This window comes from Myxine glutinosa, chromosome 11, assembly GCF_964187855.1.
Source record: "Myxine glutinosa chromosome 11, kmMyxGlut1.1, whole genome shotgun sequence".
NCBI lineage: Eukaryota > Metazoa > Chordata > Myxini > Myxiniformes > Myxinidae > Myxine > Myxine glutinosa.
Genome location: NC_136271.1, coordinates 122614592 through 122634424, shown reverse-complemented (window position 1 = coordinate 122634424; position 19833 = coordinate 122614592). Strand labels below are relative to the sequence as shown.

General features: G+C 43.7%; 2 protein-coding genes across 6 annotated transcripts in view; one reads left to right on the top strand and one right to left on the bottom strand.

The window, feature by feature from the left end:
• CDKAL1 (CDKAL1 threonylcarbamoyladenosine tRNA methylthiotransferase) overlaps positions 1-7175 on the top strand; it is a 612415-nt gene extending 605240 nt beyond the window's left edge. For all 4 annotated transcript variants that reach the window (XM_078787090.1, XM_078787091.1, XM_068131113.2 and 1 more), the window contains one exon: positions 6611-7175. In XM_078787090.1, coding sequence (XP_078643216.1) covers positions 6611-6847 — 237 coding nt within the window. In that variant the 3' untranslated portion in view covers positions 6848-7175. The remainder of the gene's footprint in view (positions 1-6610) is intronic.
• Positions 7176-9940: 2765 nt separating this feature from the next.
• CLPTM1 (CLPTM1 regulator of GABA type A receptor forward trafficking) overlaps positions 9941-19833 on the bottom strand; it is a 47988-nt gene continuing 38095 nt past the window's right edge. Inside the window, exons 14-15 of one of the 2 annotated variants that reach the window (XR_013625044.1) lie at positions 10365-10786; positions 9941-10270 (exon numbers count right to left, since the gene is read on the bottom strand). Coding sequence is in view for 1 of the 2 variants with exons in the window: in XM_068131115.2 (XP_067987216.2) it covers positions 10608-10786 (179 nt within the window). In the remaining variant the exon portion in view is untranslated. Of the gene's footprint in view, positions 10787-19833 lie in introns of both variants that reach the window. The other variant, XM_068131115.2, reaches the window with a different exon arrangement.

Here is a 19833-nt window from a genome sequence, read left to right as displayed (position 1 = left end):
ATTCTCTCACTCAATAATACCGGGGTGGGGAAAACATATTGCACTGCCTTATTTGATAAATCCTCGTGTTTTTCATTTTCATCCAACACTCATTCGTTCACCCCCACGATACACACTAATGCCATCTGTGAGCGAAGCAGAAAGGCCTATCCAGCACCACTTTCCTTAACTCATCTCCATCGAGTACCGTGTTCTCCATACTCGCCCCTTTGTGATTCCCTTCCATTTCTATTTGATTCTGTGTCATCACCAATTAGGTGAGACTGCCAAAGGTCTCGCATATTTTTTTTTTAACGAGGTGTGCGTACCGTCTCTTCTCTCACGGGTTTAATCAAAGAAACTCAGCATATGTTGCACTTCATAAACATATTGCACATCCGTGTGTCGATGAAGATTTAAAATGAAGCAAAACATGCGAAAGAGTAAAACGCTATTCCCGCATATTCTCAGTATTCTTCCGCCTCCTTTCTGGTCGTGCACCCTCTGCCTTTTCCATGCTTTGTCCACTCCCCCCTCACCCTTCCGCCCCCTCCCCCCCCCCCCCCCATATTGTTTGCCAATCTCTGTATATTTTCTCCTTCATCCTGCTGTTAGCATTTCGCACTTTTCCTGTTGTTCCTTTTGTGATGTGTCCTGATCCGTTTTGTTTTCTAGCTTTTTTTCATGAACCTTGGCGATGTATACAAAAGTAGGCCTCAAGCTGAGGCCTGAAATAGTGCCAAAAAAATGACTTTCGTTCCAAACTCGTGGGACTACGATTTATATGCATTTTTTAAATTGTATATAACATGCCTGACCTTGTGTTAAAAGTTTAACTCTGAAATCATGCCAGTTTCCGTGAACGACCACGTCAAACTCGGTCATGTAGAGTCAAAAAGGAGGATTTTTAGTTCCGCTGCCGACTTTGCGGCGTGGTATCTCCGTCAGTACATATAATTCAGCCTAGGAATTTATGCTCGACACAGACCTCCCATGGTTCTGTGGCCCTGTCAGTTTTGAAGGCTCTTACTTACGCACGCATCATACAGCCGAAATGTAAAAAATGTACTTTTGTTGTACGTACCTACTGTAAAATTCAATGAATTTCTCCAAAATTAACCCAAAATATTTCCGAAACCATCGGAGATCTCCTCTCGAAAATGGGTAAGCTTGGCATATGGAAGGGATACTGCTTATTGACGACGTTTCGTGGTTGTCTGGAAAACAACGGATGAAGGGGGCGACACTAAAAATGCCTCCAGATGCATATGGGGAACGCATGATGACCAGGGATAGCATAGTGAATGTAGAGTAGGGAAGCTTGGTATTATGGTCGGCGGTATGAATCCGATGAATCCGATGAAAACATGATAATCCATTGATACAATAAGTATCAATCCATAGATAATAATAAGCCACACACCTGAAGTAAATCGCATGATAGTTTATTCACCGTCGTGTCAATACGCAAAGATACAGGCTTCGATGTACGCGAAAATTCTGAATGTCCACGGGCTCAAGTAGCACAAATCTTCTTAAAATTGCAAGGCAATCGGATGAAAATTGAGGATTTTAGAAATTCGACAAAGTTGGTGAACTTTGGCCTATGTTGACCTATTGACCATTTGATCCCAAAAACAATAAGCTTCTTGTTTATGATCAACTCTACCATTTGGTGAAATTTCGTGAAGATCGGTTGAAAATTGTGACCTGTAGGTGCCTGACTGACAGACAGACAGACAAACAGACAGAATAACGCACAAGATCAAGCAATATACTTGAAAAATCTCAGGTAGAATTAATCGGCAATTATTTAGCTCAGGTAGAACAGCAAGGTGATCGTGAGTATTTTATTATTAAAATTAGTATACAGTGCACGTTTTTATGCCTCCGCAGGACGGTTGTCCGTCCGGTTGTCGGTCCGTACCAGACTTTCGTTTCCAGAATAACCGCTGATGGGATTGGCTTATTGGTATGAACTGTAATAATTGGTATGATAACAAAATTGGTATGAACTGTAATGCAAAGATGAACTGGTTCGATTTTGGGTTGAAAAGGTCAAAGGGACCATGGTCATGTGATCTTTAATTTAAAATCTTGGTTACCACAACTTGTGGACGAGAGAAGGGATTTCAATCAAACTTGACAGTCAATATCGCGGGTGCTTCTTCATGGTGGTCGAACCCTTCCCCCTCCTCCCCCCAATGCAATTCTGGGGCAAAATCTTCCCCATTCTGTCCTGCTGCCCGGATTCGTCAGGTCAGCGCTTTATTAGGGTCAGAGTGCCGATTGGTCCCCATGGACCGTCCCTTTCCCTCTTGTCCCTGTTTCTCTCTTTCTCCAATTCTGACGTGGCCCTGACTTCGTGAAGGTGGGTCACACCATCCTCGATGTGGGGGATCTCTGGGTCGTTTTTGGGAGATCGATCCGCTGTCTTTGTGTCATGGGCTTGTTCGAGAGAACTGTCCGAAGTGATACAACAACAACCAAATTTGACACCACAATGGCCTGCTGTGCAAAGATGGACAGATTAAATTTTTGGGTGTAACAGGACTTGTGCCCTTTGAAAATATTTTTGCAGATCATAACTCGAGTTTGAAACATCTGAGGTTTTACCTCTGTCATGTGACCTTTAACCGAGATCAAACGTAAACAGTGGGTTGACATCGAACGCAGGCGGACGCATATCCAATATCACCCACCGATGCAGACATTGTACAACAGAGCTCGTTTCGTCCCACCCTGCACAATAACTTGGGGTATAATTAGCAGTGTAGGTAGATCCTAGACTCGTGGAGGTAGATCCTAGACTCGTGGAGGTAGATCCTAGACTCGTGGAAGTAGATCCTAGACCCGTGGAGGTAGATCCTAGACCCGTGGAGGTAGATCCTAGACCCGTGAAGGTAGATCCTAGACCCGTGGAGGTAGATCCTAGACTCGTGGAAGTAGATCCTAGACCCGTGGAGGTAGATCCTAGACTCGTGGAGGTAGATCCTAGACTCGTGGAGGTAGATCCTAGACTCGTGGAGGTAGATCCTAGACTCGTGGAAGTAGATCCTAGACCCGTGGAGGTAGATCCTAGACTCGTGGAGGTAGATCCTAGACTCGTGGAGGTAGATCCTAGACTCGTGGAGGTAGATCCTAGACTCGTGGAGGTAGATCCTAGACTCGTGGAGGTGTATCGTAGACTCGTGGAGGTGTATCGTAGACTCGTGGAGGTGTATCGTAGACTCGTGGAGGTAGATCCTAGACTCGTGGAAGTGTATCATAGACTCGTGGAGGTGTTGGTGAACTCGACGTTGAGCAGATGATGCTGGTGTCTGTTGGCAAGATTGTGACACTCACCGTCCAAGTGCAGGCATTCACGATATTTACTCCATCTAAGAGGCGTAAACGGCGAAGTTATGTCATTCTGGAACTCACTACCGCAAACCATCAGAGACTCCTCCTCACTCACCACATTCAAATCATCACTCAAGACCCACCTTTTCAACACCGCATTCAACCCCTGATCGTCTCTTCTCCTTCTCCTTCCTTTCTGTTTGGTTTTTTAATTATGTATTTTTGTCTCCTTTGTTTTTGTTTCATGTACCATGTTAAAGCGTCTGGGTTTCTTGAAAAGCGCTATACAAAATAAATGTATAATTATTATTATTATTATTATTATTCACGACGTGTTCAAAGTGCATGAAGCACTTTAAACGCGATTTTCCCGAGGCCATGACTAAACATTCAGCGCGACATGGGCGCCACCATTTTGTATGTCATGTGACCCAAGCAAGTGATCTGATAGGCCTAGATTCAAAATTAGTGCCTTCGATGCAAGACAAAGTAGTGCGACATAATCGCGTGGAAAACTTTCCAACTGGCAGGATCTGTTCGTTAAACTTTTTGTATGTGCTACAACTCGGCACGTACTCAGATTACCAGATTATTTTTTAGTCTCTCTGACCTCGGAACGGGATTGAACGATACACGGTGTCAGCTTGAGGCCTAAAGGGGATGTTTTATAACGCGTCATTGGCGTGGCTGGGGTTGTTGTTGTTTGTGTGCCCCTTCTATGTACCTTTATATATTTTTCCTATTGCTTCAAGAAGTGTGACTACATATAATCCTCCCCCTAGGTGATAAGGGATAGGGATAGGATTGTCCCTGTTGTAGCGTTTGTTTCTACAATTAGTAATTAGTGCCCCCCAGTTTTTAATGGTACCCCAGAGTTTTAGATCCCGAGTACTAAACTACCATTTAGGGTTTTCTCTCCTTTTTTTTTCTGCCAATGTCTGAGCTGCATCTTGGATCGATCTGGGACTTTCAGAATGAAATTTTGCATCAATAATGGGGATAAAAAGTATGCGTGATTTTATTTATTTATTTATTTTTTCAGATTGTGACTTGATTAACAAAACATCTTTATGATTATAACTTGAATAACTTTCCTCCGATTCTCATGATGTTGAGTTTTAAAGACAGATTGTAGATGGGGACACATTTTCTTAATTTACACTCTCTCTCTAAATAAATGTTGAAGGCCAAGTTCATACAGCGTTCCAAAACAATATCTGCCATCATTGGATCGGGGGCGCCGGTAATGCTTACTCTTGCCAATCGCTTTGTGATCGTAGATATTTCGTTCCTTTTGTGTGCTCCTTCCGCGTCCTGTGTATAAAGGGTTCCAGCCATGTTGCAATAATAAATGTTTCCATTGGAATCACTGCATTAATCTCCTATTCCCACTTCTTCCACAATCCCGAAAAGAATGGCTTTTAAAACGGGCATCTTTATGATCGAAACACAAATGTTTGTTCCAAGTAAATTGATTCTTAGATTTCAAACCAAGTAAATAGATTATGAACTTTTCAACCAAGTAAATCGGTTATTAACTTTCTAACCAAGTAAGTAGATTATTAACTTTTCAACCAAGTAAATCGGTTATTAGCTTTCTAACCAAGTAAGTAGATTATTAACTTTCCAACCAAGTAAATGGATTAACAACTTTACAACCAACTAAATCGGTTAATAACTTTCCAACCAAGTAAATGGTTTATTAACCTTCCAACCAAGTAAGTAGGTTATTAACTTTACAACCAAGTAAGTAGATTATTAACTTTACAACCAAGTAAATCGGTTAATAACTTTCCAACCAAGTAAATGGTTTATTAACCTTCCAACCAAGTAAGTAGATTATTAACTTTACAACCAAGTAAATCGGTTAATAACTTTCCAACCAAGTAAATGGTTTATTAACCTTCCAACCAAGTAAGTAGATTATTAACTTTACAACCAACTAAATCGGTTAATAACTTTCCAACCAAGTAAATGGTTTATTAACCTTCCAACCAAGTAAGTAGGTTATTAACTTTACAACCAAGTAAGTAGATTATTAACTTTACAACCAAGTAAATCGGTTAATAACTTTCCAACCGAGTAAATGGTTTATTAACTATCCAACCAAGTAAATGGTTTATTAACTATCCAACCAAGTAAATGGATTATTAACCTTCCAACCAAGTAAATCGGTTATTAACTTTACAACCAAGTAAATAGATTCATACATAGCCAATTAATGTCCATTCAGTCTATTTCCAATCAGCAGCAGCACAGAAGTTGTCGACAGTGCCATATGGGGATATCTAAACAAAAACACCAACCTGCTCACATATGTTTACTCCGTGGTACATCCAAATAAATTCACGAGGAACGTACTTTAACACACGATTCATGAAGGCAAAACCTTGCTGCTTACACCGTCAACTACAAACCAACTCGCAGCCCATTGCTTTCAGTCGGTGATCCAATATCCTCCACCTGTTTTTCAAATACTCTGAGTAAATTTTCTCTTTCCGAATAAACTACAAGATGATATATGGCATGTTTAATTTTTTTTCTTTTTCGCTGAGTGGTTTTGGAGATGTCTAATTTTTTTTACATTAATCCAATATGGCTGCCCATACTATGTGTCCGATCCCATCAGAGTTATCAATAAAATATTCTCTATCGAAAGTCCCACCTGTGTTTAAAGTTTGACATTGATCAGACAAGCCTGGTGTTGGCTTCGCGGTTAGGGTGCCGGCTTGGGATCTTAGGATCCTGGGTTTGAATCCCGGTTGATCGCTGAATTAACACCAGGGGGGTTGACTCAGCCTGTCATCTTTCCGAGGTCGGCAAATTGAGTACCAGTTCACTGGTAATTCCCTGTGTGTCGCAAGAGGCGACTAACAGGGTTGGTGGCAGGAAGAGCATCCGGCCATAAAACATTGCTTCAAAAAGGGGACCACGGTGCCCCATAAAGGCCAACCCCTGCTGTGCAGGGAAAAATGGCCTCTAAAGGTGGTTCTTCTTTCTTAGACAAGCAATTGCAAAGAAACAAAAATATTTAAACGAATATATATCGCATATACACACCAAATAGTCTCGCAACCTCTTCAGGGGGCGAGACTAATCAGTGAAGAGACAGACACCTTACTGTTACATGAGGTGTCAACTATTCTCCTCCTGTACGTTATGACTCCTTACCTGAAGATATACATGGGAAGCTATTCGTAAACTAAACACGAATAAGGACGAGATTACAAGACTAAATTTTTCCTTTGGAAATGTATCCATTTGTCCATCTTTCTGTCCTCCACCACAGCCCAAGCCCAATTCAGATGGGGCCTGCTGTTCTAGCGATTGCTGCGACGATCGAAGGTGTGGAAAAGCGAATTGTGTGAAATTTGTACAAACATCCAGCTGGAGATCCCGTGTGGTAAACAGCGCCGGTCACACGCTGCAGGCTGTCGGGCTGATGGCCGGCCTGTTTGCACTGGCAGCTGCCACCCTCGTCGAAGTCTATCGCCTGGCTTCTTGGCTGGCACCGTACGCTCAGTGACTGCAACTTTTAAAATTTGTTTTATTCCACCAATCCAAAGCTAATTGTGGAGCTTGTAAAGAAAAATGATAGAGGATAGACATTGAGACAATGGACAAGCATGCGCATGGTATGGTATATAGGGTTTGAACTTGGGTTCCCCACACGAGTCAGGGGTTCAGCTGCTAAGTCCTTTTTCAAACTATTGCAGAGCTGAAAGAAAGGTCTTATTTAACTTGACAAATGCTAAACCATGGATTTTTCTTTGTACTTAAAAATGATTACATTCATTCTGCATAAACTCTTCTCATTAAAAAGGGGGCTCTTCCAGATGAGACTGAAGGCGAAAGCAGCGTCCTATATTTTACATCATTGGGAGTGATTCATGTTAAAAAATAAAATAAAAGAAGACACAAACCGACTGATTTTCAGTTTTAAAAAAACAAAAAAAACCCACATTCGCTCACAATGATGTGTTGCATAACCACAGTGGGCTCATCGATCAGACAGACACCTGACAGACACGCTCTTCTATTGTTTACCTTAAACATCCAAACAAGAGGAAGTGTCATAACAATGAACAAATCCTGTAACAGACAAATTCAACAACTTTCAGGGAAGTTTCCAATTTTCAAATGTCCATAAAAGGAAGTGTTACAGATTCGGCACTAATTATTATTATTATTATTATTATTGTTGGTTCTAAGTAGTATGGTTATTGTTGTTTAAGGGAAATGGTTATTGTGGTTAAAAGGTTAAAAGCGCTCATGAAAAAGACGAAGCCGGAAGACGACGGAGAGGAGGAAGAAGAAGGCGTGAGGACGGTGAAAAGACGTGTCTTGAAGCTCCGTTGCGAGCATGGTCGAGCGAACGGCGTCGAGGGAACTTTGAGTATGTGAAAAGAATCGTGCGATCGGGGTTATCGCTTGAGTATTGACAAGCCTGCGTAGTCAGGTACAAGCGTGAGATTCCGGAGAATCCTCGCCTAGAGGCTGCGGCTCGAGTAAGAGCCGTCCGCCATTTTGGAACCTCGCGCGTCGTTCGCGGGAAAAGGTTTTGCCGCGTCCGCTGCTCTCGCCCTCCGGTGGTTTGCCAGGGATAGGTGTGCACTAAAGCGGCGTCTGAAAATTGCACTGCGGTTCATTGGTTGAACGGCGAATGTGCACGTCTGGATCGCATATTTGGGATTCCCTGTCCACCGCCAGTTGGCGTTGGTTTGGAACACGTGAGGGCCCATGCCTTGCCTACACCTCCTTGCTCGCCTCATCGCCAGGATCCCCTCTGAGTTATAGAGACATTGAGGAGTGTGCTGTTTCATTCACTGGGAGCACAGTGAGTTTGGGTTAGGTTACTAGAGAAGATGGTACCATCTTGAGATATTGATTGTATGGGGGATTGCTATCATTGTTGTATCTTTATTCCTGTGTGTTTTTTTTTTTTAATATATTCTTTGTTTGTGGATAACTCTTGGTGTGGTTTCCATGTTGATTTCGACACGAAATAACATTTTTCTGCCGTGGCTCCGCCCAGGGTTCGGAGGTACCTGGGCGGAGCCCGAGACCAGGTCATCGGGGAGGGACACGTAACAGAAGGGAATGCCAGAAGGGATATTTTCATGAAAATGTTTGCATATACTCATACAGTAAGCCTTCAAATATTGCGGGGTTCGATCAATTGTGCACAGGCAACCTAATGTGTCCCTATTTAGTTATGTGGACGATTTCATTCATGCCAATTGCCATTGTTGAGCTGAGATGAGTCATTGTTTGCGGCTTGTGCACAATGAGCTCCGATTACGAGCCTTTTGTTGTTTCTCCAGCATTGTTAATTGTAGTAAACGGACCAGGAAACAGAACAAAGGCAAGTTTAAGCAAAAGGTGAAAAAACAGGAAACTATGCCAAATGGTTTCACATTCAATTGGAAAACACGTTCCAGTCATGGCTCCTGGTACGGTTGCTATGCCGGTGGACAACACGTGTGTTATTGCTCCTGGTTAACTCGGCTGGGATTCACAGATTCCTTTCCTCTATACACGGCAAACTTGAGGAAAATAAATTACATGAACAATGCCAACATCCTGTGATGAAGACAATTGGAAATGAAATGAACAATGACAACATTCTGTGATGGACAATTGGTAATTAAATGAACAATAACATTCTGTGATGAAGACAATTGGAAATTAAATGAACAATGACAACATTCTGTGATGGACAATTGGTAATTAAATGAACAATAACATTCTGTGATGAAGACAATTGGAAATGAAATGAACAATGACAACATTCTGTGATGGACAATTGGTAATTAAATGAACAATAACATTCTGTGATGAAGACAATTGGAAATGAAATGAACAATGACAACATTCTGTGATGAAGACAATTGCAAATGAAATGAATGACAACCTGTGATGAAGACAATTGGAAATTAAATGAACAATAACAACATTCTGTGATGAAGACAATTGGAAATTAAATGAACAATGACAACCTGTGATGAAGACAATTGGAAATTAAATGAACAATAACAACATTCTGTGATGAAGACAATTGGAAATGAAATGAACAATGACATCCTGTGATGAAGACAATTGGAAATGAAATGAACAATAACAACATTCTGTGATGAAGACAATTGCAAATGAAATGAATGACAACCTGTGATGAAGACAATTGGAAATTAAATGAACAATAACAACATTCTGTGATGAAGACAATTGGAAATTAAATGAACAATGACAACCTGTGATGAAGACAATTGGAAATTAAATGAACAATAACAACATTCTGTGATGAAGACAATTGGAAATTAAATGAACAATGACAACCTGTGATGGACAATTGGAAATTAAATGAACAATGACAACATCCTGTGATGAAGACAATTGGAAATTAAATGAACAATGACAACATTCTGTGATGAAGACAATTGGTAATTAAATGAACAATAATATTCTGTGATGAAGACAATTGGAAATTAAATGAACAATGACAACATCCTGTGATGAAGACAATTTGAAATGAAATGAACAATGACAACATCCTGTGATGAAGACAATTGGAAATTAAATGAACAATAACAAAAGCAAGAAAAGATCCTTTGCAGGTTCATTGCAGTGAAACAGGTTTATTGACACGTCATGTACCAAACAAAGTTATTCTGATCATCTTTGCGTCCATCCATTTGCCAATGGAGCAAACGATGAAAAATAAATATCAGATTAGGACATAATATTCAAACCGACCCATAGGTTTTGACACCACCTCTTCTATACACATCGAACAACGTAGTTGTGGAAATATGACCAGGCTCATAAAAGGATACCTCGGGAACAAAGGGTCGATTTCTACTTGGTTCACGAATTGACAACCTGATCAGTGTGAACTTGCAATGTGATCACATACTCCTCTCTCCCCACACCCTGCCCGATGGCCTCGGGTCTGAATGAAATAAGCAAATCGATTTCCTGTTAATGGAACGAAATAAAACGTGATAATTTTCAATGTACATCAAACTTAAAAAAAAAAAAACAACCTTGTGATAAAACGTGCTCAAAACAATGCCCTCGACACAGCAGGGCATAATGGAGGCACAAGATCGACAGTTAGGAACCAGCCGGGCACGGTGGAAGGCAAAAGGGAAGAGACAAACAGACGAGTCCACAAAGAGGTTTTGCGACCAGGATTTCTGCCCGATCCACTGCGAGCTCAGCGTGCCGATCAATCCTATCCACCGGCCTTGCGTCGCATGCCCGGCTCGTCCGCTCGCAGCTCGATTTCAATCCTCCTTCTTTTCCTGCTTGGGTTTTGATGGAGGCGCAGCGATGGCATCGAGCCCGCTGCCCGTGGCCACGTTCGCCGGCCTGGCGCCATCTCCCGTCGTTCCAAACTCATTCAAGCGCTTCAAATCCACACGGTATATGTACCGCTGATATAGGTATATAAAGAATACCACATCTGGAGATTAAATGAGAAAAAAAAATGATGTTGGGAGGAAGGATGGGGTGGGGTTAGTGTTCATTTAGGTTTAATTATTTCTGTAAAGCTTCATCAAAACAAAATAAAAATCGAGAAGCTTCTCATTTGATCAACTTCGATAATGCACCTTGGATCATGTTTGCAATCTGTTGCTTGGATGTCAATTTTCTTTTGGATACAAAATATTGGTTCATGTGAGAGTGAAGGAACAAACACACTAACCTGCAAGTAAATTGGTTGGGAGAGTTGGGGGTAAAGGGGAGAGTTGGGGTAGTCTATTTGCTGATGTGTCCTGGTCCATTTTGTAGTCTAGCCCTTCCAAGAGCCTCCACTCTGCATTAAAATAATCAATTCACTTCCTGTTGTTAACATCCATTTACACACGCACACACACACCTGAGTTGCAACTTGGAGGTGAGCAAGGAGTGGCGTTTCGTGCCATTCTTTACAGCAGTGGCTCGCAACCCAGAAATGGCTTTTTTTTTTAACCTCATGATTCACGCATGTACAGTACTCAACACAGGTGACATGCCACACCAAACTATTCAATTTTGTGACTGGGAATACCACGTTCCTATCATGATTATCTCAAAAGAATCCTAACCACGGACTGGAGAATCATGATAAGACTTTTGTATGTAGCGCCATTGCTACATTTGTTTTGTCAAACTAAAAGAGTGTCCACGGAGTGAGGCTGGAACGGGGCGGGGAGGAGAGCCTGAATGTCCTCTACCATGTATGTCCCTAGGTGGCAGATATCATAATGGTGTACAGATGTATAGGTGGTCTGTGGATAAGCAACGATGGACGAACCAGCAATATAATAATTAGAACGCAGTGCGGTACTTTGTCAGGAAAAAAAGAAAAAAGAAAAGAAGTTACCATAACATTTCCAAGATAGCCAGTATGTACGTACATACATACGTGTGTGTGTGTATATGTGTATATATATATATATATATATATATATATATATATATATATATATATATATATATATATATATATATATATATACAACTGTAAGAAATAGTAGAAACTCCAAAGTACGAGCAGGGCGTCTCATTTGTATTGAATATATAATCGTTAGATTAAATAAGACGCGGACGTAGCTTCAGGACGTCGATCTTTAATTGTCGACCAAGCTTTCGACCAACAAAGGTCTTCTTCTGAGTCAGCCCCAAGTTCCGTTGAACTTCCCAAGTTCCGGGTCACTTCCGTTGAACTTGGGGCTGACTCAGAAGAAGACCTTTGTTGGTCGAAAGCTTGGTCGACAATTAAAGATCGACGTCCTGAAGCTACGTCCGCGTCTTATTTAATCTAACGATTATATATATATATATACATATATATATATATATACATATATATATATATATACATATATATATATATATATATATATATATATATATATATATATATATATATATATATATATATATATATGCATATATGCATATATGCATATATATATATATATATATATATATATATATATATATATATATATATATATATATATATATATATATGCATATATATATATGCATATATATATATATATATATATATATGCATATATGTATGCATGTATGCATGTACACTACCGGTTAAAAGTTTTAGAACACCTCAATTTTTCCAGTTTTTATGGAAATTTATGCAGTTTAATGTCTCAGTGTACTCTGAAATTAAGCCGAGAACAAATAAACAATTGGAGATAAAAAAATAAATCGTAGAATCATTTTGATTAACAAAATTTAATTTATATTTTTGACTCGGCAAAATAGCCACCTTTTGCAGATATAACCGCCGAACACACTCGTGGCATTCTTTCTCCAAAGGAAATCAAATATTGTTCGGGAAGTTCTTCCCAACACTTGCAGAAGTTCCCACAAATGTGTTGCACTTGTAGGTTGCTTTGCATTCACCCTTCTGTCCAGTTCATCCCAAACCAGCTCGATGGGGTTTAAGTCTGGAGACTGTGCTGGCCCTTCCATGATTTGAAGCCGACCATCTTGTTCTTTTCCTCGAAGGTAGTTTTGACATAGCCTGGAGGCATGTTTAGGGTCATTATCTTGCTGTAGGATGAACCCCTGACCAACTAGGCATATACCAGAGGGTATTGCATGGCGCTGCTAAATGCTGTGGTCACCCTTTTGGTTCAGGGTGCCAGTCACTCGGTGCAAGTCGCCGACTCTGGATTCAGCAAAAGAGCCCCAGACCATCATGCTTCTTCCTCCATGTTTGACAGTTGATGTCACACACTGAGAAACCATCCTTTCGCCTACTCGACGGCGTACAAAAACCCTGCGTGATGAACCACAGATTTCAAATTTTGATTCATCGGTCCATAAGACCTTCTTCCAGTCTTCAGTGGTCCACTGGCGGTGTTTCATGGCCCAGGCAAGCCTCTTTTTCTTATTTTGCCATCTTCGCAATGGCTTTCTTATTGCCACTCGACCTGTCAAACCTGCAGCTTGAAGTCTTCTCTTCACAGTTGAAACTGAGACTTGCTTACTTCGACCAGTGTTAAGCTGTGCTTGAAGCTGTTGTCCTGTGAGCCGCCTATCACGCAAGCTGTTGACTCAGAAACTTGTCTTCTGATTCTGTTGTAGCTTTGGGTCTGCCAGACCTCTTCCTGTCAGAGTTTCCTCCAGTTTCCAATATACTACTTCCTGCAGTGCAATATTGTCCAAATAATGCTTCAGAGGGTGTAATAACAAGTCTGTTCCAATACTGCTTTTATACAGACAGGGGGTTTGTAATCAAGTAATCAGCAGAGATTGGGACACCTGTAGGAATTGTTTGCATCAACTTTCAAGGCTTAATTTACTTACATTGCTGCAGACAGCTGTAAGTTGTTAACCCATTATTTGTTCCCTGAAGGCCTTTTTTTTTTTACAATATAACTGCAATTTACATTATTTTCCCATTTTTGCTAACCTAAACTTTTTTTTTTAACCTCGAGCGGTTACTGTTTACCTTTATACCATTTCACGTTATTCACTGGACATTAAACTGCATAAATTTCAATAAAAACTGGAAAAATTGGTGTTCTAAAACTTTTGACCAGTAGTGTATGTATGCATGTATATATGTATGCATGTATATATGTATGCATGTATGAATGTATGCATGCATGTATATATGTATTGTTACGGATTCGTTACTTCCGTTGTGGTTTTCATCCACTGTAAATATATTTGATTCCATGTATTATTGTTGTCGTTTAAGGGAGATAGAGGTTACTATTTTCAAAAGGAAAAAAAAAGTCAATGTTTTAAAAGAAACAGGAAACCGGATCGGGAACCGGACAACGACGAAGAGGAAGAGGAGGGAGAAGAAGGCGGAGCGAGTGAGTTCGACAAGAAAGCCGAGCTGCTTTGAGGTCAGCTGACATTGACGAGCGAGAGTCACGAGTGAACTTTGGATTTCCCGGGAAAGGGATTCTTGCGACAGAGTTGTTATCGCTGTGACAGATCAACCTGCGTGTCAGGTTTTTGGCGGTGGATTCCGAGGAGAATCATCGTCGGGCCGTTACGCCTCGAACGGGCCATCAGCCATTTTGACTCGCGCGCTTTGCGCATCGCGCAAGGTCTTTGCTTCGCTTCAGCCATTTTCACCGCATTCAGACATATCTGGTGTGTGTGTGTGTGCAACATGGATTTTGAAGGTAAATCTGCGGTTCGCCGACTGAGCCGTGAAACGTCCATACCCGAGGGTGTGATTTCCCAGTCGCCTGGAGGGCGTCTTTGGATTTCCCAGTCGCCTTGAGGGCGCCTTTGCGCAGCTTTGGCTGCGTGACTGTGACCGTCATCCAAACGGGATTCTGGTCGATTAGACATCGTTTTGACGATCGCTGGAGCGGATCGACTTTCGCTTGAAACCGGAATCAACTTTGGTTTGAAGCCGGGAAAGAGACATTGGGAATGTTCTTGTTTCACTCACTTGGAGCACAGCGAGTTATATATTGCGAAAGTGATGGTACCATCATAGGATATATATTGATTGTACTTTTGATTACTATTATTGTTGTACTGTTATTCTTGTGTGATCTTAATACAATATTTGCTTGTTGGTAACAATTGGTGTGGCTTCACCATTGATCTTTGACAGACAGAATAACACATTTTTCTGCCGTGACTCCTCTCAGGGCTCGGAGGTACACTGTGACCAGGGGGTTTGGGGAGGAGCACGTAACAGTATGCATGTGTATATATTGTTGCGAATATGGAATTTGGCCTCCATATCCGCTTGTAAATATTCCCCTATTTTCTCCAATACTCCCCAACTTTCCCCAATCCCCCATTCCCTAGTCCCATTGCATGTAAATAACAATCAGTAGAGCCGACCTTCCCCTTATTCCCCCATTAAATGTCGTGCCCAGGTCCACCGCACCACACGTAGACAACTTTCGGACATCTTCCTAGTTATTCTTATTCTATGTCAGTTAAGGCCTCGTTTCCATTAATTATGACTCTTCGTTGCACCAGAATGTGATTATATGGCATCAGTAGTGAGTTTAGGACCTTTCCCATACCTCCTTCCATCTTCTTCCCCAACAATTACAACAACAACAGAGGAGATGGCGGCGGAGCGGGGGAGGATGCGTCCTCACACCGGCTCGATTAGCTCCAGACCATGCGCTCCACGGGGTTACCACGAAGGGGCTCCTTGTCAGCTCCTCGTCAAGGGCGGAGCCTGGTAAACCCCCCGCACGCACCCAATGAGAAGCAACGTGCCGATTCCACGAGGCGGAGCTAACGAGCCGAGGGCGTGTCACTCCCCGCGGGATATACGCGGCCACGCGCCGGATGTGACGAGAGATGCGCCCCGAGCTGGAGAAAGAAGGACCTGCGAGCGCTGAGAGAGAAAGGCCCGCCTGTGAAAGAACGTCCCCTCCGAGCGCTGTGAAACCTCCCGCATCTCTGGACCGGACCGGGTCGATTCTAACCTTTGAGCACAGGTGCACCTGGAGCCATCGACAACCGCTTTCCTGCCATCAACCCCCGTGTGAGTCAGCTTTGTCCCGTTTATCTGTCGTCTGTTGGGAATAATATAAGATTGTGTCTAAGTGCCTGTCTTCCTATGATGTACCTCTCGTCCTTGTAATCTAACCTTTCCGTACGAATATAATCTCCTCCGGAGGTCTTGAGAATTGAAACATTGGTGTCGTATTGTGTTATTGTAATCCAGCCGGGTGTCTTCTTTTTCTTATTGAGCCAGCATCGCGCGACTAGTCAACGTTCGGGCACAATCGGGTAACTTGTGCAGACGTGGTCATACCATAAAACCGCTCGGTAAATAACATCCAAGCCACGTCTGTAACAATTGGTGTCGAGGAGTGGAATTCGAACCCGGGACTAAATTAGTTAGGCCCAAATTTTGGGAGGGAAAATCGAGCCGGAGCGCGTACGGCGCTCGACCGAATCGATTCGGAGCGCGGTCCCGCGGTTACTGCGCTCGACGAAATTATAACAAAAAAAAAAAAAAAAAAAATTTGGATTCGTTTTACGAAACTCGAATTTTGCAAGTCGCGCTATGGCGGATCAAGACGGCTGGGGTCCGGTAGGGGAGAGTGAAGCAGGGTCGGTCCAGGACCAAATTGAGGGACATGAGGGACATGAGAGCGAAACAGCGGGGGTAGCAGACGCGCGAAATGGCGCCTCGCACATAGCTACGGCGGTCGCACCCGCTGCACAAGTGGGAGGGATGGCCCAGATGCAGGTCCTCATGGAGCAATTTATGGCGCAAATGCAGGCGTCCCTCAAACTGCAGAGTAACCAATTGGGGAACCGGATGGATGCTCAGAGTGAGCAAATGAGGGTTGATAGTGGGCGAATGGAGGGCCAAATGGGGGTAATGGGAAACCAAATGGGGGTAATGAGGGACGAAGCGAGGGGTACCAGTGAGAAGTTAGACAATAATTTTGAGGGGTTAGACAACGGGATAAAAGAAGTGAAAAATGGGTTAACGGGGGTAGAAAACAGAATGGCCGCTCAAGAGAATCAAATGGAAGGGATGCAAAAGGGGTTAGAGGGGGTAGAAAACAGAATGGCCGCTCAAGAGAATCAAATGGAAGGGATGCAAAAGGGGTTAGAGGGGGTAGAAAATAGAATGGCTGCCCAGGAGAATCAGATAGAGGGAGTGAAAAATGGGTTAGAGGGGTTAGAAAACAGTATGGAAGGCAAATTGAGGGACATGAGGGACCAAGCGGAAAGGGAAGTTAAACAAATGGAGCAGCAGATAGAGGGGGTCAGAATGGGGGTAGAAACCAAACTGGATGCTCACAGGGAGGAAATGGAGCAGATGAGGGTGGCATCTGGGCAGGAGATGCAAGTGATGGGAGAGGAGATCAGAAGAGGAGTGAGTGAGGAGGTCGGAGGAGTGCGCGAGGAGGTGAGGCACTGTAAGGAGCGCATGGAGAAAGAGGTGAGAAAGGGGACTGTAAAATTGCAAGGTGGTATAGAGGAGTTGACGCTGGGAGTAGAACAACTGACAGTGGGACAAAAGGAGTTGGGGGACCAGGTAAAGAAGAACACAGCGGTAATAGAGGGTTTAAAATCGACACAGAAGGAGATGAAAAAGGACGTAGGGGTAATTAAAAAAGAGTGTCAGACGGTACATGAGGACCTGACGAGGAAAATGGACAAGGTGGTAGAGGTAATGGAGGTTAAAGAGCGGGAGGTGCGGGAGCACATAGAAAAAAATAAAGTGGAGTTAGAGGAAGAACTTAAAGGGGCGCACGAAGAGATGAAGGGGATGAAGCAAAAATTAGAAGAAGTGGAAGAAGGGGTGAGCGAAATTAAGAAGCGACGGAGAGGGGATAAGAAAGAGATAAAAGAGGAGATAAAAGAATTGGTCCAAAGTCTGTGTTTGGATCGTGATGATGTGCTCATTAACCGGATGAGGGATTCGCAGGTGATGGAGGAGAAGCGAAGAGGAAGAGGACCCGGTGTAAGTGGTGACCAATATGGTCGTGCGTATGATGCGCCAGGGGATTTAAGAAGCTTGGGGGTCGAGATAGACCCGGGTGTTCGTGAGAGGCCGTTGGTGAAGTGTGCGACAGGTCTGGTGTGCGAAAGAGGAGGTGTGCGAGAAAGTCCGACTCTGGGGTGTGTGAGGAAAAAGTGCGTGCCAAGGAGTGAGGGTGCTGGCGAGAACGAGTCGGTCGTAGCGCGTGTGCGAGGGAGCACATGGAAGCGCGGTGTGGTGAGTGTTACAGAGGGTGTGACGGGAGAGTGTGCGCAGGAGTGTGCGCGAGAAAGGTGTGTGACGGACAGGTGCATGAGGAAAGAGTGCGCTGTCAGAAGCAAGGAAGTGTCCACCTGTGGTGAGTGTTACAGAGGGTGTAACAGGAGAGTGTGCGCGAGAAAGGTGTGTAACGGACAGGTGCATGGGGAAAGAGTGCGCTGTCAAGAGTAAGGATGAGTGCGCTGTCAGGAATGGAGGTGAAAGTAGTGAGAGTGACATGGAGCGTGAGTTAGTTGTGACAGGTGAGCGAGGATGTACACCTGGAATAGAAGGATGCACACCTGGAATGGTAGAGCGTGAGTGGGAATGCACGCTGGAGTTGGTGGTGAGGCACGTGGTTGGGTGTGCGAATGAGGGCACACCTGTGATTGTCACAGAGGAGGTGACCAAGGAGGGGGTGCGAAGCGGTGTATTGGTGAGGTGTGCGAGCAACGAATGTGTGCCAAAGTGTTCGGTGGTCAGGTGTGTGACCAAAGCTGTGAGTGGAATGGGTGTACCTGGGTGTGTAAGGAAAGGTAGCATGGGAACGGCTGGATGTGTGAGCAAGGAACGGGCTGCGGGGTGTAAGAATCCAGGTGAAGCATCGACGTTAGACGGGGTAGAGTTTAGAACGACTTATAGCCGAATCGGGCCCTCGGTGCGTGCCAGGCCTCGCTTTGAACGGCCGCGTCCGTGCTCCACTAGGCGGAGCGGGCAGCCCAATAGGAAGGGTCGTTATGGCGACCACGTTTTGTTGAGACGTGCCGGCAGGTCGAGATCGGGACATTGGATGGCTCCGTGCCGAGGTGGTGCGTGGGATCTCGGCACGGGTAAGCCCCCGTCCCTGCACCGAGTGCCGGACGCATCCAGCCGCTGGCACAAAACAACCAGCATCCATTGCTTGGCTTTACGAAGCCGGGCTTTGGACAGGGATTGGCGCACCGAGAGGTATTAGTGAGTCGACTGGGTGATGAGGTTAGTGTTTTGGACCCAAAATTAGAGAAAAACAAAATTTGACGATTGGCAAGGGATTGGCAGTAGTGATTGGCAGATGATGGGTAGTGATTGGCAAATTTTTAATTTGTTGAAATTTGATGTGCAAAATTGGTAGTGAGAGACCCCCGATGTGGTGGGATGGCAAATCCACCATCCTTCCCATGGTGGGGGGCAAAGGAGCAATAGTTTATGGGGTGTATGGCAGTGAAAACTAGCCCGGGTGGGTTAGGATATTGTGTGTAGGGATCTAGCGAAGATGACAGTAGGTAACGTTAAGTTTAGTTAGTGACTGATACCTGTAGTGGGGACGCAGGTAGATTAGTATGGATGATAATGACGAGGGAGCGCAATAGTTTAAAGGGACGACTGGGAAGCGCAAGTTTCAGAAGGGAGTAGTTAGCTGAGATGATGCCGTGTGTGTGTGAGAATTGAACAGGTGTAATTGCACAGGTGTGCAACTGGACAGGTGTGATTGCACAGGTGTGCAACTGTACAGGTGTGATTGCACAGGTGTGCAACTGGACAGGTGTGTGGAGCAGTGTGTGAGTAATGAGTGTTGTGGATCAGCGCGAATGCGCTTGGGGAGAGAAGGGTGCAGGTGGCACCAGGTGTGAGAGCACAGGTGTGCAGGTACAGGTGTGTGGAGAGAGTTGGAGTAAGTGGTACGGAGTGGTGTGCATGGTGCGAAGGTGTGGATGGGGGAAGAGTAGACCCCTTTCACGAGTACCCGGGGCGGGTAGTGTAAGTGTTAGGTAGAGGGTGCAGGTAAATTGTGGTTGGATATTGGCATTTGT